Here is a 27,775-nt window from a genome sequence, read left to right as displayed (position 1 = left end):
TGAAAAGCGATTCCCAACTCTACGGACGTCAGAGCCGTCAGATATCTGGCTTCTCTTCCCGTCGACGGGTCCCGTACAATATCAAAAACTGGTTTTGGGGAGAAAAATGCGGAGCTACCGTACTGTACGGACGCTGTCTGAATGTTGCTTAAGTGATCCTAAAAACAGAAAAAAAAAAAAAAAATTTGAATTTTGACATCTTGAATTCAAATTTTGTTTTTCGCAATCACGTGTCTTTTTGCGTGTGTGCAAGCATATGTGGTGTGTGTGTGGGTATGTGTATGAGTGTGTGTGTATGGGTATTTGTGTGTGTGGATATCTGTGTGAGTGTGTGTAGGTGAGTGCGTTTGTGTCTGTGTGTAGGCGTGTGTTTGTGTCTGTGTGCAGGCACGAGTGTGTGTATATGCGTGTGTGGGTATGTGTGCATGTGTGTGTGTAGGCATGCGCGTGTGTATGTATTCGTGTAGAGGGAGGCGGGGGGGGGGGGAAATAAAATCATAGCACGCCAAAAACAGTCAAGTGAGAACAATAAGCAATCGTGATTGCTCAAAAACATTATAAAATAAAGTTAAATCTTTGATATGGGTTGAGTTCGATGAGCGAACGGTAGCTCATCGGTTAGAATAATGACGCCCCCTCCAATGCTTTAGCATTAGCTGACGTCATTGCTGTCACGTGATCAATATACCGGCTGCTACCGGCCGAGGTCGTCGAACGTAAGCATGAATTATCGAATTCCGGGGGAAGGGGGATTCAATTCCCGGGCGCCCTCCGAAAGTTATTTTATATATGCTCCTCTGACTCCCTCTCCCCATCATTACTAGGCCTATATCTTTCGAAAAGTTTCCAATGAACTTTGATACTTTTCCTCCATGAATGAAATATTAAATACATTTAAAACAACTTTCCCTTCACTTTCCGTTACTTTAACTTTAACTTCAACTGCTACTTTCCACACTTTCCAGTATTTCAGTTCTACGCTTGATCCTGGTCGTTTGTTAATTTTTGCAAAGCGTTATTGAAAGAGACCGGCCATCAAATTTTTTTTGGCGGAAATCAACCTGTGTTATTTTAAAATCAGTTATGTCCGTAGCATCTGATGTGCTATTAGATTTAGATGGAGGAGACGATTTTCAAGTTGATGAAGAAGGCGATCGTAAGTAAACTAACTGCTTATGGTGTTTGATAGCTCTTTCTCTCATTTAATTTTGAACTATAATCCGTTTAATTTCAAGCGGATTCATGTCATGGTTTATAAAAATAGTGAATGACGTTCTAAAATTAAAAAGTTTCATCGCAAGCATTTCCCCCCTCTTGTTTTGATCTCGTAATTTGTGTGTAAACAAACAGAAAACACCGAAGGTCTTGATCAAATCTAATAATTTGAGAACAAGAAACTATATTTTATTTTTTGCAAGTGCATTGTTATATTTTTATGTATTATATTTGAAGCGAGTTGTTCTAAATACCTTTTTACTAAAGCTAACGTCAAATGACATCCTATTAGTTTTTTTTTTTTTTTGTTTTTGTTGGGGTGTGCGCCTTTTTGAGGTCTCAGTCCGACCCTGTTTTACGGATCGGAATTTTGTGAAGGGTTCGTATCAGGGGTCCGAAGTTTGTGAAAGGTCGGTAAACAGACCTCATGTCTGTCTAGACCCCTGTTTAAAAAAGTAGTTTCTGATTTTGAGCTCAGTTGCAGGTATGACTTTTGCATCTTGAAGGCCTCAACTTCTCTAATAGAGGTTAAAATTGAAGTAATTTTAAGGACTAATGTTCAGTTTATCACTAATAAGGTTGCACATATTTGATGCTGACATTCTTTTTTCAAATCTTACGTTGAAAGGAGTGCTAAATGCCTCTTTATTAAAACTACTGTCAAATTGCATCATATTAGATTTTTCGCACTTGTAGTTGACACTAGGTTTTTTTCCCAGGTCATGCCTTTCTGTACCTCTGTTAACAGCATCAAAGGTAAGAAAAAAGTACAAAAGAGTTTAGTGCTAGCTTATGTTTGGGCATTCGGGTGAGGCAGGGGTGCCGCTAGTTATTAAAAAACCCATTACTTTGACTGAGACAATAATTATAGAGAAAATGATGGCAAAAATAACTTTTGCAGTTAATTGTGAAAAACGGCCTTGTCAAGGTGGCCGCTTTTGGGCCAATCCTGGTTACGGTTGTGACACAATGCACAGCTTAATCAGATGGCACGTAGCAGTTATGCTTTTCAAAAGCACTTCTAAAGTTTTAATATTTAGCTCTTACCTCAATGTACAATATGCAATTCATTTTTTTTTTGAAAATTTAATTATTTTCCATTAAAAAAAATTAATTTAGTGCTGTTACGGTTGTGACCCAAAAAGTGCACACTGTTTTCCAAGTCTTTTTCAATCCTTATTTTGTGCCCCCTGAGAAAACATAGAATAAAATAAAAAACTGAGTGCTTACATAGGATGCTTAGTTTATCATTTATAGTTGATTTGGAGATTTTTTTTTTTAGTTTGTGAGAGAAAAATTAGACAGTTAATGTTACGGTTGTGACAAGTGTGTTACGGTTGTGACAGAGTACCCATAATAAATAAAGTTTGTAAATATGTGTGAATATTAGTCAATTTTTTTGCAGAATTACAACATAAAATAACTTAACAATTAATATAACACTTAAATTAAGTAAAATAAGCCATTGACTTTGTGAAAAAAGGTTTTATTGTATTTCAGTATGTGTTATCCAAAAGCAAAATATTTAAACACTTTCCTTGAACAAGAATTGTCCCCTGGTTCCGGATGGAATAGGTGCACTAATTTTTTTTACCACATTCTTTAATTGATAAAGTATTTTATCTTCTTTTCTGGGCCATTTATAATGGCCTTCTGCCTTGTGCATTACATTCACTTCTGCTTCTTTTTTTGTGATTTTAGTAACAGTTCCAGGATATCTGGAATCATCATACTGCACAATCACCCAGTCATTTTCCTTTAAATCAAAATGGATAATTTCTTCATCAGAATGTTCCATTTCACTATCTTGACTTTCTTCATTATATTCTTTTACGACTACCTGAGATAGGGAGCTTGTAAATGTGATACCTACATTCAATGTACCATGCTTTCCTTTAACCGGGATAGCATGGTGTATTGATTGTGTGTTTTCAATGGGATTAATCTTGTTCCATCTTTGGTCTAACATATCAATGTTTTTTTTCACATCAGTTTCAGTAACTAAAAGTACTGATATCGATTTTGTTACTTCCCGAGCACACATTACAAATTCTTGTGCATTGCGGACCACGTATTTTCGTGTCAAGACTGCTGTGGCAACTGCTCTCTTAATGGTACCACCAACGCCATCGACAGCTCCCTTCCCATGAGATGTGGCAAAGAAAGACCACATGCAGTCTAGGCCAAAATCTTCTTTAAAAAAACATAGATTTAGTAGATTGAACTTGTTTTTAAATTGGGCAGATGAACCATCTGAAAATACATGATCTTTTGTAAGGTTGGGGTATTTGGACTTAAGAGAACTTGTAAGAGCCTTTAAGAAAGTCCAAACAGCATATTTTCCATGAGTCATGTAGTCGGACACGACCACATATGAGTCACACCTGTTAGACATCCAAACTACTGTTGTAAAAATAGTTATCTGATCATTTGCCCAATGAGCAGATTGAATCTCATCTTGCGTGAGAACAGCATAATTTTCCGAGAAATCTAACTGTATAATAGCTTCATTAGTTTCAATATTTTCTCTTGCTTGCTGAAATAATTGATCTTGCAATCTCTGTACATAGCAGTGAGATAAATATTTAGGAAACTCCTCAGTTATTTTTGAAACTAAAGTTTCTAATGTATCGCCTTCCTCATTCCCATCAATTATTCTATCTCTTCCTTCTATTTTCTTCCAAGTCTTCCATTAGACTTCAGCAGCAAGCTCAATTTCATCTAATGCACCAAGAAGAACTTCCATTAGCCTATTTTCACATGCCCCACAGTTAGTAAGCATGCAATCCTCATTGTATTGACTGCAGACAGATAACTCGATTAATTCCCAAGCTTTCAAATGTAGATTAGGAACTGCTTTTAACATGTAATCCATGTTGGCATGATATTTGCAAACGCAGACTTTATGCGGCATTTTAGATGATGGTAGGACATGCTTTGGTCGCATTTCAAAAAACTTTGTTCTGCTGACATAAATGTCTGGGTATTCTTCACAAAAAATAGCCCGAGCTTCATCTATGGTGGCAAACATATGGCGTCGCTGCTTGAAGATCCTTCTTCCAGTTTCATCATCTTTGATAGAAATATAGTCTTTTTTCCCAGGGGCTTGACGGCTGATGTCTTCTCTCTCAAAAAACTTGGACACTAATTCTAGATTTTCTGCTGATTGCATTGCCGTTTCATTTCTTGTTGGAAGTAACACAACACTGTTTGCAAAACTGTTTGCTAAATATTGAACAACTGCTAGCTTCTTACTTGGACTTTCTGGCAAATTTTTCCGAGCGCGAACAACTGCTTTTTTAAAAGTAGATTCAGTACGATAGCTTGCAATGGGACTATCAACACAAGTACTGCCGACCAATTTTTTCTTTTTCATCTCACGGTACTTTTTCTGTCTATTTTGACTAAGTTTTTTCTTTTTTACTTCAGCTTTTAAGACCCTCTTTGATTTAGTGGAGAGTTTAAGCTTTTCCTGTACTCGCCTTTGGCGACTTCTTTCCTTTTCCTTTTTGAGATATTCAGCATGCTTTTCTGGATTCTGCTTCACACGTTCTCTATACTGTCTAACTCTTTCTACCGAAGACTCCATTTTAAATAAATCTGCAAATTAAACATATTTTTAAGACATTTGCTCATGTTTCCTCACATCATGTTCAACTTTCTGTTTCTCAATTAATAACTATAACTTAAAGTATAACCCTTTAAACTATAACTTAATTACTACTTTTTTAAGTCAGTTTTTTAAAAATAAATTGTGTTTATAACCTTATTCTGAAAAATAAAAAAGTTGGAACTTTACACTCAATAGATATAAGAAAGTCCTTAATTAGCTTTAACATAATTTTAAACTTAAATACTGATATTCACAATGTAAGCAGTAGAAAAATACTGCATTGTCACAACCGTAACAAAGAAAGGTCACAACCGTAACAATCAATTTGTCACAACCGTAACACTAATTAAACACATTATTTATTCATGAAAATAAATTTGTTATATTAATAATGTCAAACACATGTGTCTGATTACTTTCAAATACAGAACACGTGTTATGAAACAGTAAAAATCAAATGAATGGAGTATTTCTAGTTAAAAGCAAACTTTTTGTTACGGTTGTGACATTCAATCTTAAGGTTATTTTAAACTTAAAATTACTCACCTTCTTTTTTAAAGTTTGAACTTTTTGTTGTAGAAACAGCTTTAAAAATGTTCTAGCTATCACATATGGAGGAGGCAGCCATCTTGAAATTCATTAAATGTAAACAACTGCTGTTGCCAAACACACATGTACTATGTGCTGCAAATGGCGCTTGTAGCTTACTCTGAAGAGGCTTCATTGTTGCCAACTTTTTTTAAATAATATTTTTGTTATGAAATAATGAAAGTAGACATTCCAAGGTTTAATTTGATGTATTACTTGTACATATTATGTATGTTTTATTTTGAGTTGTATGTTCACCTTTTCTCAGGATTGACCCTTTTACAACTTTAAATATAATGTGAGTGTTAAAAGTTATGGTTGTTGTTTTGCTGGTTTTAAAAATTTAGAACATGGTTCATTTTGAAAATATGGCACACAAACAGGATTTATGATAAGTAATTTTTCTCTGGTTGATTACAAAGTTTTAGTTGCATTAAAATTGTAAAATAATTTGAAATACAAATGAAATATTGTTTTTAATTGTTTATACAGAGCTTCCCCCAGGATTAAAAAAGGGCAGGGTTCTGTTTTTTTTTTTTTTTTTAAATTGTCACTTTTTTGAGAAAAGGGCACTATTGATACTAAAAGGCATGTTGTCGCTTCAAAGCATTAGTGGATACAGTCATTGGATATATACTATTATTCCTGGGTTCAAATGTATTACTGAATAGTTAATAATCATTTTAGAAAAATTATGATAACTAATTTGTTCAGCTGTTACTAGCTGTAACTTAAAAGACTTTTAAATCCAAAAGTAAGAATTGCTCTTGGAGTTAATCACCACCATAAGGAAACAAACAAAGAGCGCCAGTTCAAAAGCACTTGGTAGTCAATAGTTCAGACATTTGTTTTCAATTGAAATGTCATCATTCACATTTGGCTTTTACATGCTGAATGGCCACATTTTTGCATTTCTTTGATGCCACTTGTCACTCGCAACATTAGCGTTTTGCTGTTAATCTGCAGCTATCTTTTAGAATCTGTTTTCAGTTTTCGATATTTCTTTATATTTTTTCAGTAATACACAATATGAAGTAGATTGAGCAAAAATACAAACATTTTTCGGACAAAAAAATGCTTGGCGTGCGTATAATGCATAATAATAAAACAGAACATTTTCTCCACGAATTATCCGCTAACATAACTGTCTCAGCAAATAATCACGATTTAGATTTTTTAGATTGAAATAAAATTAAAATAAATTTGCAGCCAAAAAGCAAAAAAATGGTTATACGAATTTTGGATGTTGGCAGATTTCAGTTCGGTGGATTTGTGGGCGCTACACTGCACCTGCTTAATTCTAATTCAAAATGTAAAAGCACTATGAAAAGCATTGAATTTGAATGAAAGATTATAAAAAGCAGGGCTAACTTAATGTTTATCTGACTGGAAGATAAGACTTAGAATTATCCTAAAACACATGTCAATTGGACAAAGAAAGAATTCCCTTGTCATGAAGCGATAAGAAGGAAGGATGACAGCCAGTATTCTTTGCTGGAAACTGGCGTAACCAACCCCCATTATTGAATAAAAATGGATGCAAACCCTGAGGCAAGGAGTAAGGAAGTGATTCTGGGAATTCAGCAGTGGCTTATCAATAGTGTTCCCATAGTGAAAGGTCTTTGGATAAACATTGTTTAGTCTCTACAATACCCAGGCCACTTTATTCCTTGTGCTAACTGATGATGGAAGGCATTCTTTTCTAATAGTCATTTCAATGGCAATCCAATTTGGGAGGAGGTTGGGGGGGGGGGGGCGATGTTTGCTATTTTTACTTAGAAGAAAGTCATTGTAGGAAGACAAGGGGAGGGGTCACTGGCTCCCTTCCTTTTCCTGGTAAAAATCTTAAATCCAAAGGGTGGGGCATCGTTTTGCTGATAAAACGGCAAGTTGTGTGCTTCCTAAGAATCAAAGGGCATGTTGGGTACAGTGCCCTCCCACCCAAGCCTAGGGGAGGGTCTGATTTATATATATATTATATTGTAACGGATTCGGTGCGACTTCCACTTTCTTGAAATGAAGACACAGTTCTTGATAAAAACACAGGAAATTTATTTACACTATGTACAGGAAAGATCTTCAACAACTGCTAAATTATTCATCAGCAATTAAGCAATTATCACACAACACCGTAAACTCAACGTTTACACACGTATTTACTTCCAAATACGAAAACAACACAGCGAAATGCCTCGCTATAAACAGAGCAAAATGCTCTCCGTTCGAAATCTGAATCGAAACTCCCCGTTTATCCATCGCTAACGGCTTTTATAACCATCCAAGAATTTTCTACAACATTCTTTCTGCTTCGAGAAATGCGTAGACCGTTATCAAATTTTATCAATGAAAATAAAAAGAATAGGGGGTTGTATACTTTAGCCATATGTTAAGGGGTTGTATATTCATTACGGGAAACTATTTACAGGTTACGTTCCTACAATAATTACTATTTACAGAATTTGTAACATTGCCCCCTTCCTAAGGACTGCACGTCCCGGGCAGTACAATCCCCAGAAAGGGTGCCAAACTTCTATCACAAGTTTACAAATATACACATTAATTAATAACTATCAGATACAGAAAACACAATAATAACAAGAAATATTACTAAACATTAAAAGCAAAAATTATCTACAACTTTTATGTTATCAACCATGGTTGTTTACGTAATACTCATGAACTATGGCCATAGTATGGGGCTAACCGATCATAATGTACAACCCTAGGTTTTGCATTAGGTGATTTTTGGATCCTCACTACGACGTCATTTAGTCGGTTAACGACTTTGTAGGGTCCATCCCAATGCGACTGTAATTTGGGTGAAAGACCTTTCCGTCGGATGGGATTCCATAACCAAACCTTGTCGCCTTCGTTGAATTCATGTCCAGTAGACCTTGTGTCGTATCGGGTCTTCATCTTCTCCGCCGCGATGTTGATTCGCTCTCGTGCGAAGTTATGAACGTCTTCCAACCGGGCCTGGAGATCCTGGATGTACTCCTCAGGCGATGAAGGCGCATCCAGAGGACGACCGAAGACGAGATCACAAGGTAGCCGAAGCTCTCGTCCGAAGAGCATCTGAGATGGGGCATATCCGGTAGTCTCGTGGACAGCACTGCGGTAGGCCAGCAGGAACAAAGGCAGCTTCTTGTCCCAATCCTGTTGATTTCTGGAGACCATAAGTGAGAGATTATTCAGGATTGTGCGGTTAAATCTCTCCACCATGCCGTCCGATTGTGGGTGTAGTGGTGTTGTCCTAGTTTTCTCAATTCCGAGAATTTGACATAGGCCCTTAAAAACAGCAGAGATGAAATTCCTCCCTTGGTCGGAATGAATCTGCAAAGGTGTTCCATATCTCGAGATCCAATGTTGGACTAGAGTCTCTGCTACGGTAGTAGCCTCTTGATCTGGAATGGGATATGCTTCCGGCCATTTGGTGAAGTAGTCGATGGAAACAAGAATGTATTTGTTCCCATCAGCAGTTCTTGGTAGAGGACCCAGGATGTCGATCCCAATTCGTTCGAAAGGAGCTCCAACGTTGTACAGATGTAGCTTCCCTCTGCTTCTCTTCTTCGGTCCTTTACGAGCAGCACAGGCGTCACAAGAATGGCACCACTTCTCCACGTCATCCTTCGCCTTGCTCCAGAAGAAGCGCTCCCGAACTTTATTGAGAGTTTTCAAGACACCAAAATGTCCTCCAGTCGCACTACTATGTATTTCTTTCAGAACATCTGAAATCCTGGATCGAGGAAGTAGTAACTGCCACCTAGATGTCTTGCCGTCGTCAGATTCCCATTTTCGGTGTAGCACGCCGTTCCGTAAATGGAGCGAATTCCATAAAGCCCAGTATCTTTTTGTTGCAGGACTGAAGATGGAAACGTCCTGCCAGCTAGGTCGCCGACTGTCACTTTCCATGAATTCCAAAATTGGTTTTATGTCGGGGTCTTCAAGTTGATCTTTTCGAACTTGGTCGTCACTCCATGGATCAGGTTCTGATGATGTTGAAGTCACTGTCACCTGATAGGCAGTAGGGCTAGTCGTTCCATACTGTTTCTCGATTCGGGAACAATAGTGGCAGTTCTCAGGACAGGGTCTCCTTGATAAAGCGTCAGCATTTCCGTGAGATAACCCTTTTCGATGCTTGATCTCCATGTCATATTCCTGGAGCCGCTGTATCCATCTGGCTATCTGACCTTCCGGATTTTTGAAGTTCAAAAGCCAAGTTAATGAGGCATGATCTGTCCGAAGCAGAAATTTTCGGCCGTAGAGGTAATGATGGAAGTGTTCTACAGCTTTCACTATGGCCAGTAACTCCTTTCTGGTGACGCAGTAATTTCGCTCCGACTTTGATAAGCATTTGCTCCAATAAGCGATGACATGTTCATTTCCGTCAATTTCTTGGGATAAAACAGCTCCGATGCCCTCGTTGCTCGCATCAGTGTCCAGGATGAAGGATTTTTCAGGCTGAGGATAGGCGAGGATAGGCGTTGATGTTAAAGCCTCCTTCAGTCGTAGAAATGCATCTTCGCATTCTTTGGACCATTCAAACTTTTATTTGCTCTCCGTCAGCTTATGCAAAGGTCGTGCAATGTTGGAAAAACCCTTCACAAACTTCCTGTAGTACGTGCAGAGCCCCAGGAAACTTCGCAACTGATGGATGTTTTCGGGACGACTCCAACTCCTGACCGCAGATACCTTCTCTGGATCGGTTTGCACACCCTCAGAAGAGATGATGTGACCAAGGTAGTTCACTTCCCGGCGGAACAAATTACATTTGGACGGGCTTAACTTCAGATTGGCTTCCTTAAGCTTTTGCAGCACCTTCCTAAGATTTGCCAGATGTTCTTCGAAGCTGCGTCCCACGATGATGATATCGTCTAAGTAGACCAGACAGGATTCGTAAGAGAGTCCTCTTAACACTGTCTCCATAAGACGCTCGAACGTAGCTGGTGCATTGCAGAGGCCGAAGGGCATCACTTTAAACTGCCATAAGCCTTGTCCAGTTGTAAACGCTGTCTTCTCTCGATCCTCAGGGTGTATCTCAACCTGCCAGTAGCCGCTCTTCAAGTCCAGGGTCGAAAACCACTTGTGTCCAGAAAGAGTGTCCAAGGTATCGTCTATCCGTGGAAGAGGGTAACTGTCTTTCTTGGTGATTTCATTCAGTCGTCGGTAATCAACACAAAATCTGGTGGAGCCATCTTTCTTTCGGACCAAGACGATGGGAGAGGCCCAAGGACTGGATGACGGTTCGATTACATCATTCTCCTTCATCTCTTTCAGGAGGGTTTCAACCTCTTCCTTCTTAGCGAACGGTAGTCGTCTTGGATGCTGTTTAATAGGGGGGTGTTCTCCAGTGTAAATCCTATGCTGCGTTAAATTCGTACGGCCAACATCCTCCGATGTAGATGAAAACAGATGTTTGAAGTCGTCCACCAATTGTTCCGCAGCAGTTCTTTGATCCTTCGATAAGGGTGCACTACCAATTAACTTCGACGTCAAGGACTCAGAAGACACAGTTTCGGGGGAATTGATTCTTCTAATGATGCAGTTTACTGGAGTACAAGTTGCCAACACTTCACCTTTTCGGATATTCCTTGGCCTTTCACTCACGTTGGCGACTCTCACAGGAATTACATCCTTAGAAAGGTCCACAAGCGTAGATGCTACCAGTACTCCTTTTAGGCTATTGCTTAGGTTAGGGTATTCAATGAGTCCAAATCGAAAACTATTGCTTTCTTCAAGGGAGCCAGGTATTAATGATTCTGACCTTGAGGGAATCGATAAATCTGTTTGGGCTATTATTTGATGAGCGGATTTTACATCACTTTCTGCAGGGAAAACGGCTATGTCTTCTCTCATCGAGTGCAGCTCATTAGTCTTGAAGTCGAGAGTGAAATCATATTTCTTCAAAAAGTCCAATCCGAGAATGAAGGGGTCCGTGATATTAGCGACGAATGCCGTATGATGGTAGGTGGCATTCCCAAACACTATTTCCAAGTCCACTTTACCGTCAATCTCAATTTTGTCACCTGTCACAGTCTGGAGACTTACGCGTGGCGATGTCCACAGCAGTTTCAATCCAAATTCACGAGCCACATCTGTCCTGATGATTGTCACATTGGCTCCAGTGTCAACAATCAGTCTGCAGGGGTTCCCATTTACATGTGCGTAAATGAAAAGTCCATCACTGCCACTACTAGAAGAGGAAATCTGCAGAGCTTTAGTGGTGGTGATTCCCTTCCCTCGCGTAGCTTGGCGAGCCGGACAACTCCTTCGCAGGTGTCCTTCACTACCGCATTTCCAGCACTTCTGCTCTTGTTTCTTTTGGGCTGTTATGCTGCTCAAATGTCTTGTCAAGTCACCGAGTTGTCTCTCAAGTTCAGCGAGGTGGGACGACCTGGGATCAGACTCATCAGCTTCCTGAGTCCGGATTAGATGGCGATCCACACGGGTTGCTTCTTGGGCGGCCTCGTATCTCATCGCATACACAACGGCAGAATTCAGGTCTTTGACATCCGCCATCCGTAGAGCTTTCTGGATTTCCGGATCTCGAACCCCGTCGATGTAGTAGTTGAGTGCCAGGTTGTCTCGAACATCCGCAGGGCAGTCGTAAAAAGCAAGATGAGACAGTCTCTCGATGTCCGCCGCAAGCTCTTGCAGGGTTTCCCCAGTTTTCTGGAAACGGGACTTCAACTGGAGTCGGCTGAAATCTTTCTGGCACTTCTTACCGAAGCGAAGCTCTAACGCAGATGTGAGGGCGGCGAAATCCAGGCGCTGGCTGTCCGGAAGGGTCTGGAGAATGTCCGCTGCGTCACCTCTCAGGGATGCTGCAAGATGGCAGGCCTTGGTAGCAGAGTCCCATCCGTTCGCTTCCGCCACTATCATGAATTGGGTTTTGTACACCTGCCACGAACTTTTCCCATCAAATGTGGCCAGTTTAATGGACGGTCGAGCAACAGATGTGGGAGCGCAAAACTGTACAGAGCTGCTTTCCGCGGTCGCCAATCTCCTTTCCATGTCTTTAATTTTCTCATCCACATGATTCTCAACTGTTGCGATACGGTTTTCTACTGTTTCAAATTTTTCATCAAAAGCATCAACTCGATGCTCTATCTCATTAAATTTATTTTCCATCACAGTCTTTACCGAAGTAAGGTCGTTTTTAATTTCCTCTTGGTTAGAAGCTAAATCCTTTTTCAGCACCATTAAATCACTTTTCCATTGTTCTTGATTAGCCGCCATATCATTTTTTAATTGTTCTTGATTAGCCGCCATATCATTTTTTAATTGTTCTTGATTAGCCGCCATATCATTTTTTAATTGTTCTTGATTAGCCGCCATATCACTCTTCACAGAGTTGATTGCATCAAGCAGTTGTTTTAATTGTTCATCCATTGCGCGAGTAATCACCATAAAATTAAAGTCCAAATTTAAAAAGTCTTTATGAAAAAATGTCCAAAGTCACACTTACTGCAAGAAAGTCCTGAAGTAGCCCCACGTTGGGCGCCAAATTGTAACGGATTCGGTGCGACTTCCACTTTCTTGAAATGAAGACACAGTTCTTGATAAAAACACAGGAAATTTATTTACACTATGTACAGGAAAGATCTTCAACAACTGCTAAATTATTCATCAGCAATTAAGCAATTATCACACAACACCGTAAACTCAACGTTTACACACGTATTTACTTCCAAATACGAAAACAACACAGCGAAATGCCTCGCTATAAACAGAGCAAAATGCTCTCCGTTCGAAATCTGAATCGAAACTCCCCGTTTATCCATCGCTAACGGCTTTTATAACCATCCAAGAATTTTCTACAACATTCTTTCTGCTTCGAGAAATGCGTAGACCGTTATCAAATTTTATCAATGAAAATAAAAAGAATAGGGGGTTGTATACTTTAGCCATATGTTAAGGGGTTGTATATTCATTACGGGAAACTATTTACAGGTTACGTTCCTACAATAATTACTATTTACAGAATTTGTAACAATATTATGTTATTAAATATTCTTGCATCATTGTTCATTGTTTTCTTAATCCTCAATATGTTTCAATTAATATAGAGAGTGTTCAGAAGTTGAAAGAAAAAGTCAAGAAGAGGAAGGGCAGAGGATTTGGTGGAGGTAAGCTTTATTTTTACGCCATTTATTATAGTGAGACTTCAATAAGCCGAAATTGCAGGGAATGCGAAAAAAATTCGAGTTATCAAAAATTTGGCTTATAGAATACAAAACAAAACTATAAAATAAAATAAAATACCAGCACTTAAACTCATTAAATTTATAACATGAGCATAAAAGCAATAGAATAATGTATCAAAGATAATATCGTTACCTCAAAGCAATATCAGAGTATCTTATTGTTATTCCTGTTGCACTCAGGCAACGATATATATACTTAAAATAATTAATGTATAAAATGATTCTTTAAATTTAAGCGTTTGTATAGGTTGGAAAACAAATTTTAATTTTATGTAAGATATAACAATTTTTATTTATTGAAAAAAAAAAGCTTTTTTTAAGCACATTTTTTATACTTGCCATGTTTGTCGCAGAAATTCTGAAGCCTGCTTTTGCTTATATCTCAGCAACTAGACTTCGGGATTTAAATAAATGATTTGTTTAATATTAAGGTACAACTTTAAGGGCTTATCACACGACAGAAATTTAAAAGCAGTCGTATCTTCCATCTCGCTCTATTGTCCACTGTAAGCACAAATCTCAGTCAGGAGATTGCCTACAGGGTTGCTGCCGTTTGCACAGAAGGTTTCTCAAATGGGGTTACCATTTTGTTGTCTTTATCCAAGTAGGCCATGCATGCGCTTTTTAGCGTGTTTTTCTAGTAAAAGTCAGAGAAAGAAGAAAAAAGCATGAAAGAAAGCTTAATGTATCTACAAAATATTGCAAAAAAAGAGGTCAAAAATAAATAAAATAATTAAAAAAATAAATAAAAAGAATTAGAAGATATATAAAGAAGAATTGGAAAGTAGGGTATTGAGATGGGAAAAAAGTGTCTGCCTGCCCCCTCCCCCCCCACCCCCGAATAATTTTTGAATCAGTTGTCCAATTCAAACCAAATTTTCTTTGTTTTTTATTTCTGTTTTTTTCGAATATTTTCATCTTTGCTTTTTTCTCGTGAAAAATAAATCTAAAAAATGATTTCTTCTTGAAATCGTGATTATAGTATGCTAATTACTTAAAAACAAAGACTCTAGACAGAGGAGCAAACAGTTACAAATGAAAACTACTTCTACTATGACTGTATAGTTGTTTATTTTACACAGCCTTCAAATTCAAGCTATGTAAAATAAGCAAACCAACCCCAAAAGGTATTTTTGATCAAAAACCTGCTCCAGTAGGTTCTTTGGATCAAAAACACCCCTTCAGAAGGTATTTTTGCCTCCATAAGGTACTTTTGAAAAAAAAAAAAAACCCTCCAGAAGACATTTTCAATCAGAAAACCCCCTCCAGAAGGTTTTTCTGGCTACGCTAGTGCCGCTCCTCATTAATTTTTCTTTCTTAACAGATAATACCTGGGAAAATACTTAAGTTTTTTTTGTGAAAATACTTAATTTAAACAAATGAGTAGTTTTTGTTGATTCGTTTACAAAATCAAATATCTTCATAACGTTTTCTAATAAAAAGCAGATAGCTTATGTTTTACCTTAGTCAACAACATGAGTATTTTCAGATCTACATGATCTTTTTCATTACAAAATGAAATTTAATAATAATGTTCATGTGATTGATATTGGGCAAAATATTGAAGGCAGTTTTCTTCAGTTGGTGGAAAATAAGCATTAACTTACTGTATGTTATTTATTGCAAAAAAATTTTAAAAATGATTTTAAAGCTTTTTTTTTTTTGTCTTTTTTATGTTTGAATCTAAATTTAATTCTTTATTCAAGGGTGAATTAGGCAAAATAATTATTTGCAGAAAATTTTCCTACTAGGATTTGTGTTTGCAGAACGCTTTTCATTTTATCTAAGTCTGCTGAGAGCTTTTACTAAAATCAGCATTTCTCATGATAGACAGCAACTAAGCTAATTCCCAATTTGGTATGATTTTTCCCTCTCCTTTTTGATGGTCTCTCCTAGAGGATTTTTGACATTCAATTGATGGGGGAGAAAATTAATCCTTAATGAAGGTGGTCTCTTATAGCAGTTTCACCGAATATTTAACAGGAAGCCCATATCAGATATATTTACCATTGCATTATAAGTTGTTTGTAATAAAAGCATATAAACTGTTTGGTAAACTTAGTTTTTCATTTTTTTTTTTTTTTTAAAGATGGAACTGCAAGAGAAGATCTTCAAGATTATGAAGCAATGGATCATGATGGTACTGATGAACCTGGTCCACAAAGATGTAAGTTTTAGCTAGTGTACATAAAATGCGAAGTTACTTTATACCATGACTTTCTGGTTATTTTTCTTGAATTGTGAGAAATCTCTTTACAGTGATTGTGTTCCAATATCTTAAACAATGAATAGTAATACAGTGAAATATGTTTAACACAAAAACGCTCAACAATCCTTTTAGCATGAAAAGATATTTCAGTAAGAAATGTAATTTATTACTGATTGTGCTTTGTCTTGCAAGCCAGTGCTGATTTCTACTAATAGGAATTATGGCTAGACATTCTCCCAACATATTTAATATATGGCAAAAGTCTGTTCAAGTCAGCATTCACATAATTCTCAGGGGATGCACTTACCTCTAACTCACCTTACGGTATTTTTTATACTCTGGGAGAAACTATTATAGAGTAATTAAACAAAGAAAATTAAATAAACTTCTGAAAAGTACACTGACTTCACACGGAAAAAAATTTGAATTTCTATAAGGAAACACTGACTTAAATTTAAAGGGGAAAAAAATCCCCCATTTTTGACTGAGAGCTTTGAAATTATTTTATTATCTACTAAGTAATTCATTTGCTTCAGAAATAAAAGTCCACTACTTGATGTATTGCTTAGTGATGAGAGACTGATAGTGGGTGGCTTTTTTTTAGATTCCAAACTTTGCTTTTCCGTAATATGGAATAAAATGTACATGCAATTTCTTCATTATTAATATTGGCAACTCCATGTAAATGATTCTCTATTTTGTTTTAGCCATTGAAGGGTGGATTTTGTTTATTACTGGTGTGCATGAAGAAGCTCAAGAAGATGATATTTATGAACAGTTTTCTGAGCATGGTGATATAAAAAATCTTCATTTGAATCTTGACCGGCGTACTGGATTTTTAAAGGTTATTTATATTTATGTATCATTAATGCATTATCTTTGGCTCAAAAGATGTGCCTCTTGTCTAAATGTTTGCTATTATTTTATTAGCATTTCATGAGATTGTGTAAAGCAAGAATTGGGAAAATAATTCATTGTATGTTTCCTAATAGGGTATTTACAGCAAAATTTTAAATTAAATCTTGAAATTGTTTTTGAAAATATTTAAATTACTGATTTTACTACAATAGTCCAGGGATGTGCCAGTTGCGCCAAACTGCTCCAAAAGACCGCCAAATAAACTTTTCTGCTCCAAAATCAGACAAACTTGCACCAAAAGTGCGATTTTGCATTTAATGTTGCAGTTCCTTCAGCATATTTGGCAGATTATCATCAAGTTTTTTCCTTTGGTGCTTGTTTTTACGGGGTTTTTCTTGACTTAGTCCCGATTTTTTTGCACATTTCAAAATTTGATTGCATCCACTTTTGAAAAACTCGATCGTTTTAATTTATTATGTGATCTTTTTAATTTATTATTGTTCTTATATTTTGTTTTCAGAAGAAGGGGGACTTGTAAGTATGTCTTCTTGCCATGCCCACTCGAAAATGTCAATCCAGTTGCATCGAAATTGGTCTAAGCGAATGCCATCTGTAAAAATTAATATTGTTCACCAGTCTTTAATCTTTGGGTTCTTAAGATTTTAGAACAAAAAATTGATCTCTAATTTTGGTTGGAGACACTTAAGATAGTAAAAATTCTAATGCTCTGGTAATGAATATGCAGACATTTCAGGTTTCTCAGATTCAGGCATTTTTTCCATCTTCTTAGCTTGTCTTTTTTTTCCCTTCTCATTTGTCATGTTTTTTTCAGATGCAATTTAAAATTCCTTTTCTTATGACATCATTTCTCAAAATATTTTTTTTAATGTAATTTAATTATTAATTTTGTGATTAAATATCAAACAGTTAAAATGAAAGGTTTTAATGTTGCCTTTGCGTAATCATCAGATTTGTTAATCAAGTAGTTCATTATATAACATATATGCCTATATATTAAGGTCAAATATAAGTACAGTAACCCCTCGTTATATCGCGCTTTTCGGGGGACAATGAAAAAGCACGATATATCCGAAAGCGCAATGTAACTGAGGTCATTAAAAATAGTTATCCATCCAACATATACAAGTAAATTAACATTCACTCTTTTTGACATGATTTTCAAATATGTTTCAATAGTTTCGTTTGTTGAAACTTCGATATAATTCACGAATTTACTAACACACATATTAAAACTTATACAAGATTTAAATTTAAGTAAATTTTCAGCGTCAATATGAAATGGCGAATGAAGATGATCTTCATTAGCTACAGCGTGATAAAAGTGAGCATTCCAATACCCTGTTATTCCCAGTAAACTTTCGATTTGCAGTAGAAAAGATGTGAAAAGTAAAAGTAACCAGATTGTTTGGAGAAAACTCTTTTGCCCACCCAGAGCATTCTTCCTTTCTTTGATGCAAATCCTGATTTGTGCTACCAAGCACAAATCTTTTCTGTGCTAACAGGTAGTCAGGGAGGGTGTATGTTCTTTTCTACTTGGACCAGTATGACACCTGCCTGCTGTCTCTCACTCATTGTAAAGGTTCTTAGTATCAATAAAAGAAAGCGTCAATAGTTTCCAAACTATATCTTAAACTAAAATATACTGCATGTATATATATTTAGATAGCAGGAGTTACCGATGCTTTTCCAGCGAATTCAGAAGAATAGGAGCATCTTCGTTTTGTTCATTGACAAAATAAAGTAGCTAAAGACCTTTTCTGAATAACACCATGTGTTTTCATGAATGGTTTCTAGCTTAAGCAATTTTTTTTATTTTAAGGTTTTAATATTTTGGGAGACAGAGAAGAAAGGAGCGATATTTTCGAATGAGCGATATATCGAGGTGCGATACAATGAGGGGCTGCTGTAAATAACTTACACATACCAATGATTAATTAATAGCCCTTTAAAAACTCACTTGTAACTTGTTAAGGTAATGTTTTTAAATTTAATCATTCTTTTTTTTTTTTTTTTTTAGCCTTTTTGAATATGTTTAGGACTTTTATAAAAAAAAAAGTAGCAAAAATACCCGGTGTTGCCTGGGTCAGTAATAATTGTGAGAAACAATCGCTACTTTCTTTAGTTTTCTGTTTTAACTGAAAGAACTCAAAACACACCGCTTTGAGGGGATTAAAAATCGAGCTTCTTCCTTACCCATAAAAGTAAAATAGCAATAAGTATACGAGAAACGAAAGCAAGAATTAAAGCATATAAAAATTTGAAGAATTTTAAAAATATGAACTAACAAAGATCAGTAAAAAAAAATTTGCTCTTTATTTAATTAAATAGTACACACACACAAAAAGAAAAAAAACTCTGTTCTATGTTTCCCTAAGTGTGCGAAAAGTAGAGTTTCCAAATGTTTAAATGACTTTAAACTCATCTTTGCTCCGGAGAAGCCTTGATTCAAAATTTTCAATATGATTGCTTTTAATATTGCTGTTGTTGGTAACGAATTTTTATAAGAATGGGTTTTACATTTAATCATTTAATGGGGAAAGTACATGAAATTTACTGTTTTCGATCTATAACTTTTTTAAACTAAGTTTTTTAGGAATAAATTATAGCCTAAGTTGCTTCCTGATAACTTAGCTATCTACAGGGGAAAATGGTTAAAATCCATCCAGTAGTTTTGAAGCTTATTCCGGACATACATACATACATACAGAAGTAGCTATTTATGTATAAAATTGAGGATACAATTCCTAAAAAAGCAGTAAATGTCATGCTTGCCCCAGAGAAGCCTTGATTCAAAATTTTCATTATGATTACTTTTAATATTGCTGTTGTTGGCAATGAATTTTAGTATCAATGGGTTTTATATTTAATCATAATATGGACAAATTACATGAAATTTACTGTTTTCCACCATAACTTTTTTAAACTAAATTTTTTAGGAATAAATTATAGCCTAATAGTTGTTCCCTGATAATGTAGCTATCTATGGAAAAAATGGTTAAAATCCGTTCAGTAGTTTTGAAGTTTACCCCGGACATCCGGACAGAAGTAGCCCTTTATGTATAAAGATAATTATATATCTTATGTTTTTTAGATGTTTATATAAACTACATGAAAGCAAACAAATTTTGAAAACAAGTATCAAAGCACTATAACTTAAATGTGTACTAAAGCACTGATTCATTAAGCAAAGTAAATGTGTGAATTAAATACCAGAAGAGCTGTAAGAAAAAAGTAGAGCAGGGACAGAGAGGGCTTGGCTCTTGTGAAAAAAAATAAATAAATAAATAAATAAAGTAATAAATATAATTAGGAGACAGGGATGAGATTTTTCCAGCTTTTTCTGTTGGCTTTTAAAACCTTTCCTCCTTTTTTTTGCCTCTTTCTAGCCTTATTTTGCTCAAAAATCGGAAAAAAATACGATTTAAAAAAATTTTTGGTTTTTCATTTCTTATTCTTTTCATTTTCCCCCCTTGAATTTTCATCCTCCGCGATATCTGCCAAAAACGTATATGTTTTGGAAGCATACCGATGACGTCAAACACGTCCTGCGCCGAAAGTTGCATGCCTCGTTTGAGATATTAATCTTTTTGCATCCTGCAAGTATTTCAATAATTTGTAATGTTGGGTGGTTTTTTACTATATGCTACCTTATATCTGCTTATTTTATTCATCATTTCATTAATATTTTTAATCCTTTAATTTATTTTAGAAAAAAATGCAAAAGTCGATCAAGAAACGTGGCTTAGCACTCACAGTCTCGAATTTATTGAAACTTGGCATGGTTCCTTTTTTTTTGTGTATTTATGAAAGTAAAAAATATTTATGGTGAATCTCAAATGGTTTAGGCTGCACAGCCTATTAAAAGTTTTGAAATTTCCTGATTAAATGAGGCAGCTGCAAGTTGTTCTTTTTATTCCAAAATCGTATTAGGAAGTGTTTAAAAACAAATTTTGGGTCCCAATGCAAGGAAAAAGATAACCAATCGTTTATATACAAATTTATTATTTATTTTCAATTCTTACTATGAAAAGTAAGTTCTACCACATAAAGAAAGATTTTTCTCTCTGTTGTAAATCTTTACTTTACAAACAGACCTAATTTTAAAATTTATGTTCTCATTCATTTAACACTATGAACTGAAATGGTTTTAATGAAAAAAAATTATTTTTCTCCAAAAAAATATGAAATGTTGTCACTATTGTGTGATGCAGCCAATATTGACCTCTGGCTCCCCCAACCCTTTGTTCAAGGACTCAGGGGTTAGAAATTGTTGCCTCTTTTTCAAAATATAGATTTATTTAGGAATAAACACTCTTATAAGAAATAGTACAATGCAGCAAATTGTACAAAATTATTACTTATACTTAATTAAATACATATTACCTTTAAAACTGGTAAATCAGCCATTTTTTGTTGAATTTTTGAGTATCATGGCTTCTAGGTTCTATTTTGATGCTGTTTTGGATATCCCTTTCACAAATTTTTTTTGGATATCATCCCTTTTACGAAATTTTTTTGAATTTCCTCCTTTTTGCTCTCTGACCACTCTCATCCCTGAGGAGAGCTTCAATTGGTAGTTGGAGTTATGGTGTTTTTATATCCCTTTTCTCCTTTTTTATTATTTTATCACATCACACATGTTTCTGTGTTTAAAATATACGTTGTAGCTCAAATTGATGCAAAATTAAAATTTTTGCTGCTGCAAGCTGCTCCAAATTTGCAATTTTACTGCTCCAAATTCACCGTTTTGCTGCTCCAAACTCGCCATTATCCTGCTCCCAAGATTGCTCCAAAAGCGAGTTTCAGTCGGCACATCCCTGATAGTCTTTATTTTTTAAATATAACTCTTATTATTTTAGGTAAGAGATAGTTAATCTGATCCTTACTGCCCACTATAACAAATGGATTTTGAAGCTTTAGCTTTAATAGCTGTGTTTTTTTATTTTATTTATAGGTGAACACCTCTTTTAAAAAACTTTCATAGGACCCCAAGTTTTTTCTTCAATACTATGGCCATTTGACTGAAAATGGCCTTTTTTGTCCTGCATGTGACCGCAAATATTTGGTCAAGAATTATATCTTAAAGAAGTTGCTAACAAAATTATGTTGCTAAAAGAATCATAAATTCATACCTTTAAAAATTACCAGATTTTAATTGAATATATGAACTGTCGTGTGCGGGACAACATGGTGGTTTTCTAGTGGAATGGCCCAGTGTAGTTAAAGTGTAACATTTTAAAGGTGAAATAATCTAAAAAGTTTGTCATTATTGGACGCTAATTATTTGAAGACAAAGAGTCAAGAAAGGAGCAAACAATCTAATCTTGTGCAAATGAAGGCTTCTTCCTTTACTGTATGTTGTTTATTTTAATGTCAAATTGAGAAATGTTGTTGACACATAAGATAAAAAGCAAGGTTTGGTGCCTGCACCAGAATTGTATTCACAGCATAAATTTCTGATGTATGGATGAATCAATTAAATGTTGTTTCTTATAAAAGTTTGCATTCTTGTACTGACATAATCGGTTATCATACATTTTAAATTATAGAGTTTTTACTATGCTGTATATTCAGAAAACACTAATCAAAAGCTGCACTGACACCTAAGTTTTATTGATTTTTAAGTGACTATTTTCAATTTAAAAAAATTCTACAAGTTTTGCGGAACCCTCACTGGAGTCCTGGGGCTTCTCGGAGCACAATTTAAGAAACGCTGTTTTACAGTATATAAAATGAATCATGTTTTAGGTTTGATACTGTAGTTTTTCAAATTCAAACAAAAACTAAAATCATTCATATGTTTTGTATTATTAATGTGTTTAATAAAATATTCTTTTCAGGGGTATGCCTTGGTTGAATATGAAACGTACAAAGAAGCTCAGTCAGCTTTGGAAAATCTAAATGGCAGTGAACTTCTAGGACAAAAACTCAGTGTTGATTGGGCATTTGTTAAAGGTCCTACTAAAAAGTAAGAATTTTTTCGTTTTAAATTAAGGTGATATAACTAAATTTACCATATAATCGTAACAAACTTTTATGCTGGAGGTATTTCCTTGCTTATAAGCATAACAAATTTTGTCTCTTCTAAATCAGTATGTTGGTTTTACTGTTTATTTTATTATTTTTTTGTCTCTTGGGTAGGATTTAATTTTAATCATAGAAGCTTATGCATACATATGACAAATTTAAAAAATAACAGCATTGAAGAAATCCATGATGCGAAGCTTTAGCCAAGTATTTTGTGTATATTAAAAGTGGTTAAATCAATGAAGGAACAAGGGGAATATTATGTATGTGCTTATTACAGAAATGAAAATTTTTGTAGTAATTGACAGGCCTGCCAAATTTAATGGAAGAAAAAACTGGAGATTGGAGTCGAATTTTCAACAGTGAAAAAGGAGAGGTTTTGAATGACGTAATTTGTGAGGAAAATTTTGTATGAAGTACTTCCAGCTTAAAATATGTTTTTATTTACTACTAATTTAATGTACTAATACTAACTAACATTACTAATTTAATGCATAAAGTTAATATCCCCTCTGATTTCTAAAAGTTATTTTAAAGCAGCATGGAAGTGACATTATATAATATGCTTTAACATTTATTTACTAAAAGAAAAAAAATACTTACAATTTATATTAGTGTCATTAGCATTAAAAAAGTCACTATTGTCATTATAGTTTTAATTAGATTAATAAGCTTAAAAATAAGTGATTCAAATTGTGAAAATAAGGGCCAATTACATCCAGGAATATTCTATAGCAGAAAATTTTAAGTTGTACAATAAGCTTCTATTTCACACGCATTTTTTGTTTGAGGGGGGGGGGGGGATCAGAAGCAAGGGATGCGGAAAAAAAAAAAAAAAAAAAAAAAAAACACCCATTGTGTTGGTACCTCTGTTGGCTTTTCACAGTGTAATATTCAGGAAGTTATCAGAAAAAGGATGAATGGAAAGTAGATGCTAACAGATTGCTGCCCAATTACATGCAATATGCTAAAATTGTGCAAGCCTAAATTGTGCAGAGCAGTGGTGCCGTTGGGTCTTGGAAGGGTCAACACCCTATGGAATTGCCATTTATTAAAACTAAGAAGAATTATTTCCCTTTTAAAAATCTCTATCTATTTTTAAACAAGTGAATCAAAATCTCATGAAGCAGCGGGAAAATGGTCCTTGAATGTAAAACTGGGAGAAATACTCAAAAAACTAGTCTCTCTTGATAAATGGGAGAGTTAGCAGGTCTGAAATGATAAATATATATAACAATGGAACAGAAAATACATTTCAAATTGCAAGGACTCTGTATCTAAGACCAGACTGTCCAACTGCAAAGAGCCCATGGGCCAGAATTCTGGTCACTGATCACCTGGCGGGCCACAGTTTGAAAAGTTGAACAATAATCTCTTACCTCTTATATAATAACAACTAATATTAATTAATTATTAATATAAAACAATGAAACAGAAGGATTATAAAACAATTAGCTTACATTTTCATGGGAAAACTGAGGCCGGTCTGCCTTCTTTACTAACTCGGGAATGTCAACATCGATAAGGACCGCACAATATGTGTTGGCGGGCTGCCAGTTAGACAGCCTTGATCTAAGAGAACGGGGGTAGGGAGGGAAGGTCTTGGGAAAGTACTTTACGTTACAACAATTTGAAGCATTTACTAAATTGATGCACTTAAACAGTAACTTAAATCAGGGATTTTCAAACTGGGTGCTGCAGGAAGAGGCGATGGGTGCCGCGAAGTGTCCATGGTATCAATGTAGATTTAAGGTGGGTGTGCAAAATAAGGTTACATAAAGAAATAAGGTCATCCCGTCATTGATGTAACATAGCAAAATATTGCTGACTGCATTGTCATCAGAAACATTAATTAATGATAAAGTGTTATCAATAAGCAGTTTCTAATTACTAATCAACAAAAATAGAAATCAGGTAACCAGAGTTACACAGAAGAGTAATTGTCAAACTACATGACGTCATTTTACGATCAGTTTCGTTTCTACATGGATCACTCTAGGTTACTGGTATGAAAAGAGTTATTTATTGCTCTTGAAAACTAATTTATGTAATTGACCAATTCAAAAAGAAAAATGTCGATGTATTCTGTCATTTTTTCTTCTAATTTGATTACATAGAAAAGTATACTGTCGGTCAATAAGGCCACTTCACCTTATTTTCACTTCAGAGTATCGTCAGGTAGAGGATATAATCCGGTACTTGGGTATACTGCACATATTTGCAGGAGTGATAAAAAAAAAACGGAAATTAAACTATTAATTGCCCCGAATGTGACGATTGACTTTGCTCCTTTATTTATTTGGCTGAGAATGCCCTTAGCAAAATTAAACCCCTAGTGCAGTTTCCCATCGAAGATAGTTCAGTTGCCTCCATTTGATGGGAAACTAGGACTCAAAATTACCTGTATCATTGACTACCGTGCCTTAATGGTGACACATGAAGGATGGGATGCCATATTCGGGTATTGCACTAGGTCTGCAAAAAGCTAAATAGCCCAATGCATCCATATTTTTAAAAAAAAGTAAAAAAAGAAACCTCACCTTTCCATGAAGTGAATATGACATTTTTGGCTATATTTTAAAGGTTTATTAAATGTGGTTTAATGTAGATGTTTTTATGTTGGTATGATAGTTTTTCCAATTCTCTTTAGTGTGATAATGGTTTTTTTTTTTTTTTTTTTTTTTGAGGGTTTTTTTTTTTTTTTTTTTTTGTCTTCTATTCTGTGTTGAGTAATTCTTGTCCAGAGTTTTCCTTATAAGGAACCCAGGCTCCTAAAAAGGCTAAACCGTCTTTCGTTTTTTGTTGTTAGAACTGCTGTAAAAAGTAATTAAAAATTAAAATTTCCGCTTGTTTAATTTTTTCTTAATTTTTATGAGTTTCTGGTAAATATGCAAATGTTGGAGCTAATTCAATTATAAATGAGCAAGATACTAGGTTATGAACCTTATGGAGGTCTTATTTAGTGCATAAATAAGACCTCCACATAAATAACCTTATAAGAATAATAGAGATAAACTGGGGTGCCATGAAGAAGGTTCTAATTCTTCAATGGGTGCCGGAAGTTGAAAAAGTTTGAGAACCCCCGACTTACATAGAAAGTCAAATTGTGACTTTTGAGAGATAATTACTCAAATATTTTTGGCAACATAAATGACAATGTTTGAGGGAAAAAATACAGTTTTCAATTATATGAAATATATGCTGACATCATAAAATACATTCAAATAAATTAATTTTTGTCACATTTGATTAAAATGGAGGATGACTAAAACGTTCAAAATGTGTTGCCTTTCAACCCCTCTGGCAGTTGAAAGTGGGAAACCATAGTTTAGATCAGCGATTCTCAACCTGTGGATCAGCACCGGTTCGCATAGTTTTTTGCTCCGCCACAGTAGAATAGTTTCGTCACTCAATAAAAAAAAGTAAGAAAAAGAAAAGAAAACACGATAATAAAATCCCATACGACAATTGATATGAATTTTGTGATTAATTTTTGTAGCTTTCTATGATTTTTCATTAATGTTTAAATTTATGTATAATTATTACAATACTTATTTATCTCATTCTTGTCATTTGAATATTTTTTTAACTTCTTAAATATCATGTAAAGCTTAGTTTAAATGTTTATTAATTCATTTTTTTATTATCTCATAAAAAATTAAAGGAATAAAATATCGCAAAATTGTTTCATAATTGTCAGTTCCAGAGTCCTGTGCCATGACCCCCCCCCCCCCCCCCTCCGGTGAGCACCCGTTTTATGTGAAAAAAAATATTTACCAGAAAAGTCGTGTTCATAAATTGCATGTTAGTGACTGCTATCAATGGGTTCAGTCACAATTTTACTTTTTTTTTTTTAAATTATTTTTTCCTTCATCCTCAGTTGCTAGTGTATCAAATTTTCCTCAATGCATATATTTTATTCATTGCAGGAAACGAGGAAGACGAACTGATATGAGGAGAAGAAAGTGATTTCTTGGAAAAATTTGTTATGTTTTCATAAATCTGTTCATTATGCATTGTAATTTTAAGCTTTAAACACTATGCTTATTGTATATAAACCCACCTACTCTGCAACTTGTATTCAATTATTATTTTACCCAATATCTTTAGAAACATCATTTCACTGGGTACTTTTACTTGCAATCATCATTTTCTTTTATGTATGAATAAACATCTTTTTTTCAGTTAATATGCATTTAATACATCCTGAATTGAATTAAGTATAAGTATTTATACAAAAAATTTAAAATGACATTTTTTATTTTTCATCATCACATACATGCTCTATGGCACTCAATACACAAGTAATTTTTAGTTTAAAACATTAAATAAAGACTTCAACATGACACACATTCTTCTCTTTCCATATTTTCACATGTCAGTTGCCAATACAATAAGTATGTACACATTTTCTAAGTACAAATATACCAATTGAAAGGAATGGAATGTTTCTCCCTGGTTCATTTATTTTGAGCGCCCTCTGTTCTTTCTATATGTAAACAGTATACCATCTAGTGAACTGAAATTTAGTAACTTTTATACAACAGAATGAAACTGAAATTAACCATCAGTAAACCTTAGGTTTCCTAGCAAGCACACTGGGTATGACAATTATGTAATTTCCTAAATATAATGGTCCCATCAGGGTTATTACATTATTATTATTTTATGAACAAAATTAATATACGCTGTCGTCGACAATTTAAAAAAAGTTTAAGCATAAATAAAGCACTATTAAAGGTACCTATTATTTATTTTAGTGAATAATATAGAACTGTATTAATGACAAAGTTGTCAGAAAGATTGATTTCTATTTAATAAGAGCCATTAATAAGAAAGCTTTAAATTTCTACCTCAGCACATCTCAGTAATTAAACATTTATAAAAACTGAAATCTTAAATCCTTCCTTATATACCTAACAAAATGGTTATGAATAATTGGCAGTTTAATGCAGGTAATAATAAAAAGTCCCTAATTTTAAATATATATATATATATATTTACTTTCCAAATATTGAATATTTTCTAATATTATAC

General features: G+C 34.8%; 1 protein-coding gene across 1 annotated transcript; it reads left to right on the top strand.

Annotated features, from left to right (window-relative positions):
• The first annotated feature begins 982 nt into the window (after positions 1-982).
• On the top strand, positions 983-26,937 carry LOC129229456 (RNA-binding protein 8A-like). The gene is made up of 6 exons (XM_054863769.1): positions 983-1,156; positions 13,486-13,545; positions 15,713-15,790; positions 16,540-16,676; positions 22,552-22,679; positions 26,668-26,937. The coding sequence occupies exons 1-6, from the start codon at positions 1,084-1,086 to the stop codon at positions 26,705-26,707; spliced, it is 516 nt and encodes a 171-aa protein (XP_054719744.1). The 5' UTR covers positions 983-1,083; the 3' UTR covers positions 26,708-26,937.
• The last annotated feature ends 838 nt before the right edge of the window (positions 26,938-27,775 follow it).

The sequence above is a fragment of the Uloborus diversus genome, chromosome 9 (genome assembly GCF_026930045.1).
Source record: "Uloborus diversus isolate 005 chromosome 9, Udiv.v.3.1, whole genome shotgun sequence".
Taxonomy (NCBI): Eukaryota; Metazoa; Arthropoda; class Arachnida; order Araneae; family Uloboridae; genus Uloborus; species Uloborus diversus.
Note: the sequence above shows the minus strand (reverse complement) of the source record. Positions and strands in the feature narration are given on the sequence as shown.